Below are 13,895 nucleotides of genomic sequence, written 5' to 3'. Positions count from 1 at the left end.
GGTGTCAGAGGGTGGAGGTTCTGGATGGGTTTCCAGGAGAGTGAGTGTTCTGAGTTTGATCGCTCCTTGCTCTCTCTTTTGCTTTTTATACCCTGCTGAGGGCTACTATGACCATGTGAATAATCTTGTTGTTTACACATTACTAATGGAGAATCAGTTCTTTTTTTTAGTAAATTAGATAGTTGTGATTATCTGGTAAATGTTTCTATAAATAGAAAAGGAACCACTTCCTTTTCCTGCTGTATTATGAGCTATCCAATCTGGTTACGCCAAGTGAATCAGCTTTCACCTGATGTGTCTTCGGATGTGTAGACATGACATTATGTGACTGGATTTCATAAGTATTAATTCTTTATTTATTTGACTCTGGGATAACAGGTTGAGAATAGATTTTATGATAACTAAATCTCCTCTGCTCTCAAAGAGGTTAAACATAAATTACATGGAATGCTGTTAGGAAAATGGGATGAAAGATTCATCTTTGGGGGGTGATGGGAGGTGTGTATAATGAGGAACACTGTGATTCCTTTGTATCTTGTGGCTGGCCAGTGATATAAAAGATCCCACTGAAATTCCTGTGTTTTGTTATTGATTCTGTTCAGCTTGAAACAGATATAATGCAATGATTCATTGCTTTTAAAAGTAAGAACACATTGGCATGATGGGTCCCTTTATAAATTATTACTGGCATGTTCTTCAGAGATGTGGATCATGGTGAACATTTTTGTTCTATTTTGTTGGTAAGTCAATACCCAATGAATGTGTTTAACTGAAGTGTTATTGATAGTATATTTTCTCATACTTGAAAGCTGTTTTCTCTCACAATATATGTTGGAGATATTTTGCTTGATACACAGAGAAATAAAGGGTCAAGCTTTAATTTTTGTCCTATGGACACTTAAACAAGACAAATAAGAACATGTATAGAAAAGAGTTGAACAACTGTTTAGAGAATTGTGTGATTAGTGAACAAGACAACAATTACAATTTAATCTGTACACTTCCTGTGAAAGATGGAACAATACTAATAGTTATAATTTGTTGAGTGCTTACTATGTGTCAGGAATTTTCTGAGTCCTCTATAATTGTTATCTTGTTTATACCTCACAAGGATTCTGTGAGGCAGACACACTTTTTCTGAATTCTTTACATCCAAGATACTTGAGGCCCAGATAGATTGAAGTCACATGGTCTATAATAGGGAAAGTACATCTCTCCTAGAGTGTTCGAGGAACATTTTGCACATACACATTTTGCAATTAAATTCCACCTGATATTTAAAAACAACTATTTGTAATTAAAAAGATGCATGGTATGTTCTCACTCATAAATGGGAGTTGAACAATGAGAACACATGGACACAGGGAGGGGAACATCACACACTGGAGCCCCGAGGACAAGGGGAGGGAGAGCACTGGGACAAATGCCTAATGCATGTGGGGCTTAAAACCTAGATGATGGGTTGATAGGTGCAGCAAACCACCATGGCACATGTATAACTATGCAACAAAACTGCGCGTTCTGCATATGTATTCCAGAACTTAAATGTTTTTTTAAAAAGATGCATGATAAGAAACCATTATAAACAAAGTAAAAACACAAATAACCAAATTTGAAAAAAGACTCGCAATTTATATCACAAACAAAGGATTCATAGTATATAAAAGACTTCTGAGACTGGGCACGGTGGCTCACACCCGTAATCCCGACATTTTTGGGAGGCCAAGGCAGGAGGATTGCTTGAGCATAGGAGTTTGTGACCAACCTGGCCAATTTGGCGAAACTCCATCTCTACAAAACAAAATTAGCTGGCAAAGTGGCACGCATCTGCCCAGCTACTCAGGAAGCTGGGGCAGGAGACTCACTTGGGCCCAGGAGCAGAGATTGCAGCGAGCCGAGATTGCACCGGGGCACTTTCGCCTGGGTGACAGAGTGAGACTCTGTCTCAAAACACAAGAAGAAAAAGAAAAATGACTTCTCAAAATAGATTAGAAAGCAGACCAATAGCCTAATGGGAAATTTAAAATGCAAACATTTTACCACCATATGAATATACTCAAACTCATGCATAATAAAAGAAATGAAATCATACAGTATGGACCTTCTCACCTGTTAGAGTGTCAAAAATTCAAAATCTGACAGCATTCTCTGGGAGGGAGATGATGTGAAAATAGGCATGCTCACATTTTCTGGTGAGGGTTTGGCAATAACTAGCAGCATTATTCTCTGACTCAGCTATCCCAATTCCATAAAATATCTCAGAGATACTCAGGAAAGCATATGAAAGATGTTGTGCGAGATGATTTATAACAGGTCTATTTGCGAAAAACCAAATACGTCAGAAAATATAATTTGGGGTAAAATATTTTTTAGTTCCTTCACTTAGCATTCTTCTAGTTATTTTTTACTGCTTAGTCCAAATGACCTTTTTCTCCAGTATCTTTCTTGGTCTCACACAAAGCAAGGTCCTTCCTCCATTGCACGTCTGTTTTGCCTCATATATGCGCAGACACTACCATCTCATTCTCTATCAGAAATCCATTTGCCTGTTGGCTCCTTCTAGAATACAAACCCCACTAGGGCATCTTTATACAACAGAACCTGAAATACAATGAGGAAACGTGTTTAATGGATGAAGAGTTTGTTAAGGCTTTCAAGGGTCACACACTGACCTTTGAGAATACAAACTATTTAAATAGGTGGAGAGAAAGGGGATATGAAAGGAGCACATAATTGAGATTGGGCATGACCCTGGCTTGTGATCATGAAAGTGATATGCTGAAAGGTCTGTTTTAAGTAATAAGAGAAGTTGAACTTGACAGCATGTGGGAGAAATTGTGGGTATCCTCAAATCCTGGAGGAAATGGTAGGGAGCTATGAAAAACCTTCAGGAAGGAATGATAGGTGATATTGTAACCACCCAATGGGTTCACTTTGCTTGCTGCCCAGATAGAGCCAGTTTATCAATACAGGGAATTGCAATAGAGAAAGAGTTTAATGTGCATATGGCCAGCTAGAATGGAGACCAGAACTTTAATAAAGAAACCAGAGCTTTGATTACTTCTATCAGCCTCCCTAAATATTAGGAGGCTAAAGTTTTTCAAGGACAGTTTGGTAGGTAAAGGAATGGGTGGTGCTGATTTGTTGTGGATGTGATCATAGGACTGTGAATAATGGTCCTTGTGAGCTGAGTTTGCTTTGGGGTGGGGAGGGGTGGCTGAGGGCCAGTTGAGTCAGGAGTCATAGGTTCAGGTGGGGCTACTGATTGTCAGAAATGCAAAAACATGAAAAGGCATCGCAAAGGTCTAATTTTAGGTTCTATAGCAGTGATATTATTTGAGGTGTAATTGGGGAAGTTCCAAATCTTGTGACCTCTGGAATAATGGCTGGTAATTGTTTATGTCTACACCTTAGCAGAATTCAGGCTCCGTTCATGTTCCTAACCTGGTGAACTTTCATTAGTTTTACAAAGGTGGTTTAGTTTTGTGGAATGGGTATTATCATTTAAACTACAAACTAAATTTCTCCCCAAGTTAGCTTGGCCCAAGCCCAGAGCAATTTGAAGGTTAAAAGCAAGACAGGAGTTGTTTCAATTAGATCTCTTTTCTACTGTCATAATTTTCTCACTGTTAGTATTTTTGCAAAAGTGCTTTCAATATATATGCTATGTACAATTTATTTTAATTTTTGATCTGCCTTTAGAAATGCCGAAACACTCCAGAATTTCTGGGAAGAGATGCTATTAAAAGGTTGAAGTGAGACAGAGTACAAGTTGAACTCTCAGCATCAGGTGATAGCCATGAGTGTAATAAAGATAAATTAATCTCTTTATTATGAAATAATTAAATTCTTTCTTTGAAAGAAAGAATCAGTAGAGACTTGGAACAAATTGAAGATAGAGGTATAAGAAGGTGATACAATATACCTAAAATTGATACAATATCACCTAAAAGTGATACAATATATTTCAATTGAACTAATTGTTTACATATTCTATAACTTTCTCTCCATATAATTTATACCCCCACCTACTTAAAGCCAATAATTACAATTTTAAAGGATAAATAAATCAGAAAGGATAAGTTGTGTCTAAAAAAGAAGAACGTAAAAAGAAGAATCCATTTAGAGATAAGGAAGAAATAAGGCTAGAATGGAATTGTTGGCACAATTATGTAGCAACTATATTTGTTCTTTTCAGAAACTTAAGCAAAATAAAAACCCAATGTGTTACAGAGTTCTTGTTCTTCTTTATTTCCTCCTTCAGGCTCCAAATGTTGTATACTGATAATTTTGCTGGATGCTGGAATAACAAAATAATAAATGATATGTTTTGCAATTGTTCTAGTGTTTTACACATATTAGCTCAATTACCAGTCCCAACAATCCAGTATGGTAAATTCTATTATAACCTTCCCTTTACAGACGAGAAAATTAAGGCACGGGGGGTTAAAGCCAGTAAGCAGGGGAGCTGTAACTTGATTTCAGCTAGCCCACCAGCACTGAGTCCATGTTTTTTTGTTTTTGTTTTTGTATTTTTGACATGGAGTCTTGCTCTGTCGTCAGGCTGGAATGCAGTGGGCAATCTCGGCTCACTGCAACTTCTGCCTCCTGGATTCAAGCAATTCCCCTGCCTCAGCCTCCTGAGTAGCTGGGACTATAGGTGTGCACCACCACACAATAAAAATTTTTTGTATTTTAGTAGAGACAGGGTTTCACCATGTTGATCGGGATGGTCTTGATCTCCTGACCTTGTGATCTGCCTGCCTCGGCCTCCCAAAGTACTGGGATTACAGGAGTGAGCCACTGTGCCAGTGAGGGTCCATGTTTTTAATTGCTGCACATACTGACTCTCTGCAAAATCAGACGTGAAAGGAATTTTCTTTATCCTCATGTTGCTTTTGATGCAGTCAAATTTATGAATTTCTTTTCTTTGACAGTTTGGGTATGTGTCATATTTTGAAAGGAATTTCCAGTTACAAATTTACATATACATTATCCCATAATGTCTGTTAACTTCAAGATTTCACATTTTATATTTTAAAATATTTTACCTAATAGGAATTTATACAGATACAAAATATGAGGCTTAAATGTTTTATAATCAGATATGACCATGGCTCAACATCATTTATTAAATAATACATCACTCCATTACTGAATTAAAGTGCCACCTTTTCATATAATAAATTCCTTTATGTACTTTAATCTATTTCTGGGCTTGATTTTCAATTCACTGATAATTTTTCATGTGCTAGTATCACATCATTAATGTATGATATTAACTTTCTTTTAATGGTTATCAAGTTCAAGTCTGCCCTAATAGGTTATGGTAATATGCTTGTGAACTCAAATATCTGTGTTGCAAAGTGGTATATGTATGCTGGGTTTCTTGCCATGAAAATGTAAATTGTACCTGTCTGGATTCTCAAACTGACATTGAAAAGAATGCACTAGCTGAGTCTGCAATGGTGTATGAGTCTTACTAGGTTTGTTGAGTTTCCTGCAAAGTTCTGACTTATGTAGGTGCAGCTGAAACAATTGGGGGAACCAACTTGTTTAATCACCAAGACTGTTGTTAACCTCCAGTAACTGTCTTTCTTATATACTGGCCAGAGGGGACTGTTACAAGGGAGTTCATGGGAATTAAAATAACTCTTGTTTCAGCTACTTCCTTAATCAAAACAGGCATCTCCTGTTGCCCTTCTGGAATTCTATCTTGCTTAGTTTTCACTAGCTAGAAAGGCTTGAGCAATTCCAAACATACTTATTTAGCATAGTCAAATAATGCTGCGTGACTTTTAATGGACTTACAATCCATCTGTACTGTGCATTTAGGTAAAGCTGATGTGGCCAGAGTAATCACTCCAGTCACACTTTCCCATTCATAAATTTATATCTACCTTGGGTTTCAACACCACAATGTCTCCCACATCATCTTTGGACCTTTTAGAGCATCATAACTCTCCTCAGAGGCAATGACTGTACTTGAGTGTCTGTGCATACTAATCCTAAAAAGTTTCACATGCCACCCTCTGTGCATTTCACCCAAATCATTGCATAGGGCTTCAGACCTGGGGTTCCTACTCCTTGTTATTGTGAGCCCTGGGTACCAAGCTTTTCCTTGTTGATTTTCCTGAACTCTAGCTACACCTTTGCAAATAGTCTCTTTATTACACAGATACACTGTGTCATCTCATTCCTGCTGTGGCCCAGTTCTTGTAGAAAGAGGAAATTACAAGCCTCATATACTTTCATACTGAAAAGACCATATAAAATCTAGTCTTTGATTTCACTCTAGCTAATAAAGCATAATGTTAAAACCAAAGCCAACATCCTCTAATGGGCAGTTGTCAAAGAGGAACGTATGGGAGGATAAAAGACTTGTTAATTCTGATGTATGAATTGACAAGTCTGTACTCTGTAGAATAATTTAGAGTGAATGGAAACGGCTGAAGCCAAAAGTGTCTGCAAGGCATTTTTATGATATGCTGGGAATTCAGCACCTAACCTATGCTGGAGTGAGCCCACTTAATGTTAACTTCTATTCATGCTGTCTCTTGCCAACTTAAAACTTCTTTATTTTTACATTTCAGAAATGCTAATTAGCTCTTAGTTACATTTCTCTGGAAATACAACACAGCTAATTAAAAGATTATGATTTGTAGAAATTTTGGATTTAAAACAGTTTTAATATACTTTGGATTGTTAGCTGAAACATATAAACCCTTCTATTTATATAAATCAGATATATTGCATATATTGTCACACATTTTCTTATCTACATAGAATAACACTTATTTGAGTTTTGGCGAGGAGAAACTGAGTCTCAAGGAAAAGTCCCACCCATGTTCTCTTAAGATGAAGCAAGGAGGTTAAAGCCCAAAATGAGGGAGTAACACCATCAAGAAAATGAAGAGACCTCTGTAACATTAGAGGCTAAAATTATAAAGGAGTTTCAGTCTGGAAATACTAAGACTATGAGCATCTATTTACATAAAAGATGTAAAACTTTCATAAGAAAGCTGCCATGGATGTCAGAAATTTCCAGAAATCTTGACTTAGAAGGTACACTTTATATTCTGAAAGATAATTTTATGTTAAGGAGGGAGGGAGGGAAGGAAGGAGGGAGGAGGTGGGAGGGAAGGAAGGAAGGAAGGAAGAAAGGAGGGAGGGAGGGAGGGAGGGAAGGAAGGAAGGAAGGAGAGAAGGAAAGGGGATGTGAGGCAGAAGGAAAGTAAAGGGATTAGAAGGGGAGGGAGAAGGGAAGGAAGGAAGGAAAAAGTACTTGAGGTAGAGAGAACACTCAAAATTTCCACAGCCAATAATGGAACATACTGGAAGTAGAAATACAGTCAGACAAAATTCACAATGTTCAACTTGCTGGAGTTTTTAAGGGACATTTGAGGCATATCCCATAACTTAATTTTGAGTTATAGAAGACAGTGCGACAATGTTACAAATTTCCTTGCTGTTCTGTCAAAAAAGAGCCTTATGCTGTGATATTATTCTAGTCCAGGGTACCGTTTATTTGTTTGTTTGTTTATCTAGACAGAGTTGCTTTGTCACCCAGGCTGGGGTGCAGTGAGGCAATCTCAGCTCACTGCAACCTCTGGTTCCTGGGTTCAAGTGATTCACCTGTCTCAGCTTCCCAAGTAGCTGGGACTACAACCACCACACCCAACTAATTTTTGTATTTTTAGTAGAGAAGGGATTTCACCATGTTTCCCACACTGGTCTTGAATTCCTGGACTCAAGTGATCCACCCACTCAGCCTCCTAAAGTGCTGAAATTACAGATGTGAACCACATCACTCGGCCAGAAACTCTATTCATTAAGAGCCTATACTGCATTAGGTACCAGGCCCTGTGGTGAATATATTACATGGATTATGTCTCTGAACATTTAAAGAACATAATGTATTATCTCTATTCACAGAGAAAGAAAACTGAGGTCTGGGGAGGTTAAACAACTTGCCCCATGCCACACAACAAATACCCAGTGGAGTCCTGAGTCCAATACAGGTAACGTGAATCAAGGCCCAGTCTCTTAGAAACATGCTCTCCTGCATTTGAGGAGAGATGGCCCTTGGTGTGAAGTGACAGGTAAAGACACACACACATAAACATACACATGCACACGCACACACATACACATACACACACATACACACATATACATACACACACATACACATGCACACACACATTAACATACATATAAACACACACATACACATACACAGGCACAGGAACTGTCAAATCACTAACAAATCAGGAGATTTCAATATTAGGGAAATGGCTGTTTATTAATATATGAAAACAATATTATATGAGATCATCACAGTTAGTGTCCCCTTAGAATGAAGACACTGCTTATCTAAAAATAACCGCAATGGGGTCTGACATAACATATTTTAATGAATGTGTTTATGTCTGTCATTTCCTAGAAGAACTGAATGTCCACTCTGAATGCCACATGAGACAAATTGACAGGGAAGTGTTCACTTTTCCAGTGACTGGCTAGCTACAGCACATTTTATATGACTAATGAAGACATTCACAGTATGACAAATATTACAAGGAGAGTTTAGCAGCAAGAGGAGGCGCAGCACATGGGGTGGGGACAGGTGGAGATGACACAGGTTGGGCGATAACAAGTGGTGTGGCAGGAGACTCGGCCACAGACTGGACACAGGCAGCAGCAGGGGCGGCAGCCGCTGGATTCACAGCAAGAGGGGCGGCAGCAGGTGGGCTGGCAGCACACAGACTGGCAGCACTAGGGCCTGCAGCAGCTGGGCACACAGCAGCTAGGGCGGCAGCCGCTGGACTCACAGCAAAAGGGGCTGTAGCAGCTGGAGATGCAGCAGCTGGGGCGGCAGCAGGTGGGCTGGCAGCACACAGACTGGCAGCACTGGGGCCTGCAGCAGCTGGACACACAGCAACTGGGGCGGCAGCAGGTGGTCCTGCAGCAGGTGGTCTGGCAGCAGCTGGGGCGGCAGCAGCTCTCCAGGCCACAGCTCTGCTCAGAGCAGACAGAGCCACAACAGGAGCTGACCATGGTGTCAGAGGGTGGAGGTTCTGGGTGGGTTTCTAGAAGAATGAGGTTCTCAAGTTTGGAAGTGTTCTGGGGCCACAGCCTCTTATATACTGCCCAGCTCCCTTGTTTTTGTTTACTTAATAACTAAGTGATAATCAGATTACACAATAATGTTTGTCCATTTAATGGTTTAAACTTGTTGAAAACATTTAAAGAACATAATGTATTATCTCTATTCACAGAGAATAGAGATAATACATTCTCTATTGTATTCTACATCTTTCTTGTCCAGATGTAGTAAGAAGAGATATTACTACATCTGGACAAGAACATTTTGTTGAAAACAAAGGGATTTTTTTTTCAGATCCTTGCCAATAACTTGTCATCTTTTGTGTTTTTGATGATAGCCATTCTAACAGGAGTAAGATGATATCTCAGTGTGGTTTTCATTTGTATTTTCCTAATAATTAGTAATGTTGAGTACTTTTTCACATACCTGTTAGTCATTTGTGTGTCTTCTTTTGAGAAATGTCTAGTCAGGTCTTTTACCCATTTTTAATCAGTTTTTTTGTTTTCTTCCTTCTGAGCTGTTTGAGCTCCTTCTATATTTTGGATATTAACCCCTTATGAGATGTATTTTCTTTTATGAGAATTATTTTCTCCCATTCTACAGGTTATCTCTTCACTCTTTTTGTGGTTGCCTTTGCTGTGCAGAAGCTTTTTAGTTTGATATAATCTCATTCATCTAAATTTTCTTTCATCGCCTGTGCTTCTGAGGTCATATTCAAAAAGTCATTGCCAAGACCAATGTCACGAGTCTTTCCCCCATGCTTTCTTCCAAAAGTTTCATAGTTTCTGAAGAAGAAGAAGGAGGAGGAGGAAGAGAAGGAGGAGGAGGAGGAAGAGAATGAGGAGGAGGGAAGAAAGAAGAAGAGGAAGAAGAAGAAGAAGAACAAGAAGAAGAAGGAGATGATTATTCAGAATATTTTTGAATTTAGTAGACAGTATACTCAAGAGCTGACCATGATACCAGGGTAACCACTGATATTGTACAAAAATGATTTAATTATGTTACATGAAATAGGCCAAGCACAGAAAGACAAATTGCTAACAGAATAGAACTCATGAAGACAAAGAATAGATTGTTGGTTATCAGAGTCAAAGGGGAGTGGCTGGGGGAAATAAAGAGGTTGATTGATGCGTACAAATATAAGTTAGAAAAATATGACCTAGTGTTCAATAGAACTGTAGGATGACTATAGTTAACAATAATCTATTCAATATTTCAAAGTAGCTAAAAAAGAATCATCCCGATGCTCCTAGCATAAAGATAAATTACAATGAATAATCCAATTACCCTGATTGGATCTTACACCTTATATGGATGTATCAAAATTTTATATGTACATCTGTTATATATCAATAAAAAAAGAAAAAATGTCTTGAAGGACACTAATGCTGAGATTAGAAACACTGATGTCTTAGATTGGGTACCCACTGGAGCAGACCCAGGAGTATACATGGGAGATGGTCCCAAGAAGTGCTGAATGGAACATGAAAAATGCTCCAGGAAAGGGAGGGAAGTAGATACAAGATGAGTTAATGATCAGAATACCCCTGTAGGCAGCTGGAATTAGGTCTCTCTGAGGACCTCTGAAAGGCTGGTACAACATGTTCCCAACTGGAGGACAAATAACTAGAGCATGTGTTCACCAACCCCCACTTTGTTGAGTGCTGTCCCAAGAGGGTGTGTGTGTGCATGTGCATGTGTGTGTGTGTGTGTGTGTGTGTGTTTTATTATACTTTAAGTTCTGGGGTACATATGCAGATCTTACAGGATTGTTGCATAGGTATACACATGCCATGGTGGTTTGCTGCCTCCATCCCCCCTTCACCTACATTACGTATTTCTCCTAATGTTATCCCTCACCAACCTCTGCACCCCCTGTTATTGCTCCCCTAGCCCCCCACCCTCCAACAGACCCCAATGTGTGATGTTCCCCTCCCTGGGTCCATGTGTTCTCATTGTTCAACACTCACTTGTGAGTGAGAACATGTGGTGTTTGGTTTTCTGTTCTTGTGTCAGTTTGCTGAGAATGATGGTTTCCAGATTCATCCATGTCCCTGCAAAGGACATGAACTCATCCTTTTTTATGGCTGCATGGTATTCTGAGAGGCTTCAACTCTACAGTCCAGAGCTTGCTCCTTGGCTAGAGAAACTTTTCAAGAAGAGAGTTCCAGGTGCTTGTTCTAAGAAACCACCATTGTATCTTAGAATAAAGAGTGCTGAGGAAATAGAGGCGGTGTCCCTGAAAATATGTGCTGTGGTCTTCTCCCTGCAGAGAAGAACAACAGAAAAATTGACTGGTAATGACGACACTCAAAAAAGAAAAATAATGATACACAGTATCCATATATTTCTATGCCTGAAAATTTTATTTAAGATTTATTTAGATAAATATTTGTTTAAAATGGAATAGCTTCATATGAGAAATTTTGGGAGAGAGCAAATATTTCCATTAAGGTAGTTGACAGATTTCAGCAGAAATTACAACTTATGTTCATTTTGGTACGGAGGTAAAATGTGTGGGGGGCATATATTTGGAGGCCAGATTCAATCTAAGAATCAGTTGGGACTGAAGTTTTCCAACTAGCTTCCCATGACTCAGCTCACAGATGAACTACATCAAGAATGCTGGTTGATGAGAATCAGGTGAGGCCAGATGAGAGCAGCAGCAGCAAGAACCACTAGAGCAGGTTGGGCAGGAGCAGGTGGTCTGGCAGCAGTTGGGGTGGCAGCAACTGGACACACAGCAGCTGGGTTGAAAACACTGGGTTCTGCAGCAGATGGTCTACCAGCAGCTGGGGTGGCAGCAACTGGAGTTGCACAGGAGGGCCTGCAGCAGCTGGAACCACAGCAGGAGGAGCTACTGCTGCTAGAGATACTGCAGGAAGACTAGTAGCAGCTGGAAATGCAACAGATGGGGCAGCAGGTGTTCCTGCAGCAGGTTGTATGGTAGCAGATGGGCTAGCAGCAAAGAGACTGGCAGCACTGGGGCCTGCAGCAGCTGGACACACAGCAGCTGGGGCGGCAGCAGGTGGTCACACAGCAGCTGGGGCGGCAGCAGGTGGGCACACAGCAGCTAGGGCGGCAGCAGGTGGTCCTGCAGCAAGTTGTCTGACAGCACTGGGGCCTGCAGCAGGTGGGCACACAGCAGCTGGGGCGGCAGCAGGTGGGCACACAGCAGCTGGGGCGGCAGCAGGTGGTCCTGCAGCAGGTTGTCTGACAGCACTGGGGCCTGCAGCAGGTGGGCACACAGCAGCTGGGGCGGCAGCAGGTGGTCACACAGCAGCTGGGGCGGCAGCAGGTGGGCACGCAGCAGCTGGGGCGACAGCAGGTGGGCACGCAGCAGCTGGGGCGGCAGCAGGTGGACACGCAGCAGCTGGGGCGGCAGCAGGTGGTCCTGCAGCAGGTGGTCTGACAGCAGCTGGGACGGCAGCAGTGCTCCAGGCCACAGCCCTGGTCAGAGCAGACAGAGCCACAACAGGAGTTGACCATGGTGTGAGAGGGTGGAGATTCTGGATGGGTTTCCAGGAGAGTGAGTGTTCTGAGTTTGATCGCTCCTTGCTCTCTCTTTTGCTTTTTATACCCTGCTGAGGGCTACTATGACCATGTGAATAATCTTGTTGTTTACACATTACTAATACAGAATCAGTTCTTTTTTTTAGTAAATTAGATAGTTGTGATTATCTGGTAAATGTTTCTATAAATAGAAAAGGAACCACTTCCTTTTCCTGTTGTATTATGAGCTATCCAATCTGGTTACGCCAAGTGAATCAGCTTTCACCTGATGTGTCTTCGGATGTGTAGACATGACATTGTGTGATTGGATTTCATAAGTGTTAATTCTTTATTTATTTGACTCTGGGATAACAGGTTGAGAATAGATTTTATGATAACTAAATCTCCTCTGCTCTCAAAGAGGTTAAACATAAATTACATGGAATGCTGTTAGGAAAATGGGATGAAAGATTCATCTTTGGGGGGTGATGGGAGGTGTGTATAATGAGGAACACTGTGATTCCTTTGTATTTTGTGGCTGGCCAGTAATATAAAAGATCCCACTGAAATTCCTGTGTTTTGTTATTGATTCTATTCAGCTTGAGACAGATATAATGCAATGATTCATTGCTTTTAAAAGTAAGAACACATTGGCATGATGGGTCCCTTTATAAATTATTATTGGCATGTTCTTCAGAGATGTGGATCATGGTGAACATTTTTGTTCTATTTTGTTGGTAAGTCAATACCCAATGAATGTGTTTAACTGAAGTGTTATTGATAGTATATTTTCTCATACTTGAAAGCTGTTTTCTCTCACAATATATGCTGTAGATATTTTGTTTGATACACAGAGAAATAAAGGGTCAAGCTTTAATTTTTGTCCTATGGACACTTAAACAAGAAAAATTAGAACATGTATAGAAAAGAGTTGAACAACTGTTTAGAGAATTGTGTGATTAGTGAACAAGACAACAATTACAATTTAATCTGTACACTTCCTGTGAAAGATGGAACAATACTAATAGTTATAATTTGTTGAGTGCTTACTATGTGTCAGGAACTTTCTGAGTCCTCTATAATTGTTATCTTGTTTATACCTCACAAGGATTCTATGAGGCAGACACACTTTTTCTGAATTCTTTACATCCAAGATACTTGAGGCCCAGATAGATTGAAGTCACATGGTCTATAATAGGGAAAGTACATCTCTCCTAGAGTGTTCGAGGAACATTTTGCACATACACATTTTGCAATTAAATCCCTCCTGATATTTAAAAACAATTATTTGTAATTA

At 40.0% G+C, this 13,895-nt stretch overlaps 1 protein-coding gene and 1 pseudogene across 1 annotated transcript; both read right to left on the bottom strand.

Annotated features, from left to right (window-relative positions):
- Window positions 1-8,586: 8,586 nt before the first annotated feature.
- LOC135271721 (keratin-associated protein 4-12-like) lies at window positions 8,587-9,057 on the bottom strand (annotated as a pseudogene).
- Window positions 9,058-12,064: 3,007 nt separating this feature from the next.
- LOC135271720 (keratin-associated protein 4-2-like) lies at window positions 12,065-12,595 on the bottom strand. Its single transcript, XM_064369735.1, has one exon. The coding sequence runs from the start codon at window positions 12,593-12,595 to the stop codon at window positions 12,065-12,067; it is 531 nt and encodes a 176-aa protein (XP_064225805.1).
- Between the last annotated feature and the right edge of the window lie 1,300 nt (window positions 12,596-13,895).

Source organism: Aotus nancymaae, unplaced genomic scaffold (assembly GCF_030222135.1).
Source record: "Aotus nancymaae isolate 86718 unplaced genomic scaffold, 86718_ANA_hifiasm-v0.15.2.pri h1tg000089l, whole genome shotgun sequence".
Classification (NCBI taxonomy): Eukaryota; Metazoa; Chordata; class Mammalia; order Primates; family Aotidae; genus Aotus; species Aotus nancymaae.
The sequence above is the reverse complement of the archived record's forward strand: the minus strand, read 5'-3'. Positions and strand labels throughout refer to the sequence as shown.

What these genes read in the sequence shown, in the direction of transcription:
- LOC135271720 (XM_064369735.1), bottom strand. Translation starts at nt 12,595, where the DNA reads ATGGTCAACTCCTGTTGTGGCTCTGTCTGCTCTGACCAGGGCTGTGGC.